The sequence below is a fragment of the Anarrhichthys ocellatus genome, unplaced genomic scaffold, assembly GCF_004355925.1.
Source record: "Anarrhichthys ocellatus isolate YVR2014 unplaced genomic scaffold, GSC_Weel_1.0 scaffold11, whole genome shotgun sequence".
In the NCBI taxonomy this organism is placed as follows: domain Eukaryota; kingdom Metazoa; phylum Chordata; class Actinopteri; order Perciformes; family Anarhichadidae; genus Anarrhichthys; species Anarrhichthys ocellatus.
In genome coordinates, this window is record NW_022280041.1 from 7,341,701 (window position 1) to 7,347,323 (window position 5,623).

The window sequence follows — 5,623 nt, forward strand, 5'->3', positions numbered from 1 at the left end:
TCATTGAGAAGACATGAAAAAAAACAATCACATTTTGTTAGAACACCCACGTAACACAACAGCCCTGAAATCGCTTTGTTTCAAAGTCAAAACATTGGTATATTGACTCCACCGTGCAGGCGGCTGTAAAGTTACTCTCCGGAAGGAATTCATAATGTGTCGGAATATTCCAACCGTAAAATAAGCCCCGATCCCTGGGTAGTGATTGCACTTCAGCATTATTTCATAGCTCATTAGTGGAATGAAGGTATATTGAATCCACTGTGTTAAATAATTCAGTTTGATGTTTTCTAACAGTTTGAAGTAGGGCTGTCACAATATCAGAAAATCTATCTGGTTTCTCTCAAATTATTCATTAACTTTGTTTATCATGTGTGGTATTAACATTATATCAATATTTTATTTGTAAATAGCACGGTTATTGTCAATACTGGTACATCCTAACACCCCTAGTTTGAAGGTTTGACCAGTCCTTGATCAAGCTTATTCAACGTATACAGTGTTATGGAGCCACACTCACTTAATATTCTGAAATATGTATATATCATACCGTTTAGTTTGAGTATGGAAGTCTTTTACGCTCCATTAATTACAGAGCCACTTATTGTTATCAGGTTAGACCATTTCAAGTGTAACGTGTCCTTGTAACAGACTTTGATTGGACACTACCTTACCAAAATATACAATATTGCTCACTGATGCCCTTTGAGTGTAACGGAAAACTTGTATTTGGGGAAATTTGCGAGGTCCTATGTGGCGTAAGAACTACAAGATTTAGAGCCTGTGGATTCTTAGTTAGGTAGTCAGTTCTGAATATTAGGTGCATTACGATACATGGCAGCAGGTGGCAGCAAATCACCAAGTATCCCAGCATTACAGGAATACAATGATGGACATCTTCCGTTTCAGTAAAAAAATATTTATTTTGTAAGTTTATCACCAGGACTTCAAAATGAGCCTATTGATCAAAGACTTTCCTCTAACTAAATAATAAAGATCCAAGATCCACATTGTTATATTCTAAATGTTGTGCTCTTAAATATAACAGCTTGACACACACACACACACACACACATATGGTTAAATAAAATGGTTTATTTGACAATTATTAATCAATAAAAATAAAATAAAATGTTGCAAAAATTCTTTCTTTCAAATCACAGTTGTACAAATCATGGCTCCACTCTAATGTGGTCATGACATAGAAAAATACAAAAGGCACTGTGCATTAGAGTTTGCTGCATATATAAAACATTTTGAACCCAAACGTAGTCCACTACTCAGATTTAAAACATGTTATTATCAATAACCCCTCTCAAAAAAACCAAAATAACCAACACTCATCTATCTCTAGATGACAAGTGCAGACTTGCTGCTAATAGGAGCTATTCTGAAGAAACAGGACAGGGAACTGCATTATTGATTTAAAAACAAAGAAAAAATGAAGCTTATAACTGTTCGGAGTGTAAAAAGAATCTAACAGAAATACGGTGCAAAGACAGAAAACACAGTTCAGGATGTGTGAAGGCGTGCATGTGAGGAGATAGGGATGTGCCTGGTGTTACTGTGTCACATACCTTTCCAACAATAATCAATCAATTAAGCACAAGTACCCATCACCTTAAAGGCCCTGGACACCCTGGTGATCAGAGGTATTAGACCTCGAGACAAAGGAAATAACTAAACGTCTTCTTTGCAGAGGTCAATAAACTCCACGTACCAACAAGAAGCAGAGGTTGTAGGTTTCCCTGCCTTATCAGTCCTATGACGAGGTCTCATATGTGGGTGTCCTGGGAGCTTCACATTCACACAGATCCTTGGGATCCATTTTTAAGTCGTGCCAAAAGAGTGACCAATAGGGTGGACTACTTTCCAAAATCTACAAAAAAGGTATATTATGTCAAAAAGAGAGAGTGGGGCAGACAAGTTGTAAGACAAATAAATGAGAGTATTTAAATAAACAAATTAAAGCATTTCAGGAAGTGGGAGAAAGTAGAACTGCAAGAAGTTGGGGATTTCTTCACATAAAATAAAAATGTTAATCTCTCGTGTGGTAAAGTGGCTTTCTGTGACACATTCTTTACGAACCTAACCCCATTGATTTTGAGCTCCAACAGTCCAGACAGCAAAAATGTTTTGGGCATGTTTCTGTACCTTTCTGGTGCTCTTTACTGTGCAAATTCACTATTCATTCAAAGCGTTTAGTAGTTCATACTAAAACAGAAGGATAGCTATTAAGGACACCTGCCATTCTTTTTACAATCTCTTTGGCATCCAGTTTCATGTCCGACTTTCTGTATGACAAGTATGTGTGTGTATGTATGTATATGTATGTGTGTATGTATATATGTGTATGTGTATGTGTACATACATACATACATATACACACACACACACATCGCAGTCAGAGGGAGTCAAACTGTGTAGCAGCCATAGTGCATAGCAATTATTTTTGGCATCCAGTCACTGGATTACACAAGGTCGATTGATGCTTTTGCTAAAATCATAAGAAACCGTGCTCATCAAGTCCTTTTGAAGTAATCGGGTTCCACTTTGCAGTAGTCTTTGTGGTAGTATAGCCTGCAAGACAAAAGCCAAGGACTCAATTAATCCAAACATTTACAAAAATGATTTTTTTTAAAGTTATGCAAATAATATTATCATTGGTACCTAATTCTGATCTGCTTTTGGATTTTGGTTGAACATCTGACAAAGGGAGCCTTCCTTCCACGTCACTCTCCCCTGATGACGTATGGTCTTCTGCTTTCATGTAGGCGGGTCTCTTGTGGTATTTGGCCCTGTAAGTGTCCGTCATACAGCTATCCACAGAAAAGTACGTGGTGGGAAGAGCCATGTCTGCGAGACCGGGGGAGTCCATGCCGTCATGATGTCCGAGGTTTGGGCTGGGTAACCTCTCGTCGCTCTCGCTGGCCGACAGATCGTTCCTGTCTTGATCCGATGACCCCGACTTGGAGCTGGCATCTGATGAAAGCCGGTGGTCGGCAGGTGTTTCAATCCACCGACGCAGGGTGGTGTGCGAGAGTGGAGACAAGCCATTTTTGGGTTCGTAGCGGGGGCTCGACCGCGTTGGCACTTCCGGGGGTTGGGAGTGGACGTCGGCGTGACTGTCGGCAAAGGTCTTGGGGGGTAGAGGTGGGGGATAGTTGTGCGAGAAAGGGTCTATGTGGGCAAGAGGGCCAGTCTCTTCTTGTTCAGAGAAGGGTCCAGCGAGGTCATCCGAGCTGTTCCACTCAGAACTGCTGGTCTTTGCTAAGTAACGGGGCAAGGGGCTCACAGGGCTACCGTCCACGCTTTCCTCCTGTTCGCTGTCCAGACCATTGTTCTTTTCAAAAATCCCAGGAGTGTACCGGAAGGCTCTTCTTCTGTTACAGGGGGGAAAAAAACAAACACTATTTTATTTGCCCGCGAGCCAATTTAACACACAACTTACACAGCGTTCTTCTAAAAGACCCTTTCTTACCTTTGTATTGGCTGACCGGATAGGATGTCTCCGTCTAGTAGATCTGGAGATTCTCTTCCTTGTTCACCTAAACAATAATGAAGCCTGATGAGTATTGTTACATCACAACACACTCATTTGTAAATTCATGGGCATCACGAGCAGATGGCCAAAAAAATTGAGCTATGCAACATCTGCCGGTGTTTTTTTTTTTTTTTTTTTTTTTTTTTTTTTTATTTGAACACAGCTACAGTACCTTTTTTTTTCCCCTGTGTCTCTCCAGCAAAGACATGTTATCTAACAGGGGTCATGGGGAGGCCCTTTGCCTGGTGCTGTGAGAGGAAGTATCAAAGCAGCGAGTCTGGCAGAGCGCCCTCAGGCCCCCCGTGTACCACTCTGACTGTCTGATCCAGCCAAAGAACGTGGCCCCTCAAAGGGAATTTGGGTTCATATCCAGCTGGCTTTGAGCTAACAGTGCTAATAAAACAATAAGGACCCTGGATGAACTCGAGCAGATTTAGAAGTTGCATCATCCACATACTAATGAGAGCAAGGACAATTCTATCAATCCATTAGGGTCAATCGCGTCATAATGTGATGTCAATGAATTATGCTGCAATCATTTGGAGATAATAGGCGATTTTAGCCATTAGATCAGCAAAAACCACATGTTTAGAAACGGCTCCCTAGGTGTGGAGCTTAGCCAAGTTTGCAGGGTGGGTGTGATTTACAAGGCCTGAGACAGACAACAGCTGACTAACAGGACAAGGAAGAGAGTGAGTGGCTGAGGACCATCTGTGATGTGTCAGCATACCCTCTTTTTTCCCCCCGCTGTGCTCTCTCAAAGCATTAGTGGCTAAATCCTTTGTGCTGGCATGCAATTACGCCAGGGTCAGACTCCAGACTCCAGATCCCCTCCACAACACTATTGCATTTTTAAGCCGCTAAGTCCATGTGGCAATTCACAAATTGATGACGCTGATCTGCAATGTTGGCAAGCAATTGCAACAATATCATTCTCAAAAACAGAAAAACAACAAAAAAAGGATGTCGTTTTACAATGCTTTCTCTCTCATATTGATGTTCACATCGCTGTAGCCAAGAGAAGGCTTGGAGGAGAAAGCAGCTGGATAAGGAAAGGGCAAGGCGACTGGATTGCTGCGTTGCCCGTCAGTTCTCGTTGAAATCAAAAAGATGTTTCAGAAAACAGCGATCAAATAATCGCCATAATTCCATCCAAATTTTATTCAAATCAATTCTTCAGGTTCAGGGTTCTGGCTTATCTCCAGAAAACATTCATCTCGGTGGAGTTTTTTTTTTTGGGATCGCTGCTGTAGCTGCAGATGCCAGCGAAACAGATGTACTCAAGGTGTCCTGCTGTTTACATGGCCTACTGCACTCGCCCGGGAAGCCGTCCATGTACTGTGATTGCATGGATTAGGCTAAGGTTCCAGCGGCATTCAATGTGCTATCTAAACTGCACCAAGTGGTGTGCGACACAATTTCACATGTACTCGTTAACTTGAAAGCAAGTTACTTATTTGGATAAATGAATGTGAAGCCGTCTCATTTGCATTATTTTTTCTTTTTAGCACTTAATAAATGCGTGAGCTTTCATCGGTTGACATATTAAGGGCCATGCTATGTGTGTGCTACTATAAATTCATCTTTTAAAACACTTGTAAGGACAGAGATACTCTAGTCGTGTCAATGACTCTCTAATCCCATTTCCACATAAAGCATAACTCTGAGAAAGGTTCAGGAGAGGCACCTGTTTGGGGCCTGCTGTTATCCACTAAAAGTTATTCAGGACATTGAACTGAGGGGAACAGAGAACATCGTTTCAATTACACCAACTGTCAGGGCGTGAAACTCCTAGAGGAAATAGAAAATGTGCCTCTGCACAGACCATGAAAGCAAACCCAAACTAGGTTTTGAGAAATTGTACATGCAAAAATTCCTGACAGCTCTTTGAAGTTTTGTTGATGCGACGGAAAAAAAACAAAAACGCTACACATTTCAGTTCTCAGGGCTGTCAAGTTGAGATTTGTAGTTCTCTGAGTTCTGCTGTCTGGGGTACTTAAAATTCTTCAACATCAATCAGACTCACAGGCGTATTTGCAGTTCAGCTTTTCATTGAGACTTGAACTACTGGGGGGGGAA

At 41.4% G+C, this 5,623-nt stretch overlaps 1 protein-coding gene across 2 annotated transcripts in view; it reads right to left on the bottom strand.

The window, feature by feature from the left end:
* Positions 1 to 1,507: 1,507 nt before the first annotated feature.
* usp53a (ubiquitin specific peptidase 53a) overlaps positions 1,508 to 5,623 on the bottom strand; it is a 25,676-nt gene continuing 21,560 nt past the window's right edge. For both annotated transcript variants that reach the window (XM_031851080.1, XM_031851079.1), the window contains exons 14-16: positions 3,482 to 3,548; positions 2,671 to 3,383; positions 1,508 to 2,580 (exon numbers count right to left, since the gene is read on the bottom strand). In XM_031851080.1, coding sequence (XP_031706940.1) covers positions 2,504 to 2,580; positions 2,671 to 3,383; positions 3,482 to 3,548 — 857 coding nt within the window. In that variant the 3' untranslated portion in view covers positions 1,508 to 2,503. The remainder of the gene's footprint in view (positions 2,581 to 2,670; positions 3,384 to 3,481; positions 3,549 to 5,623) is intronic.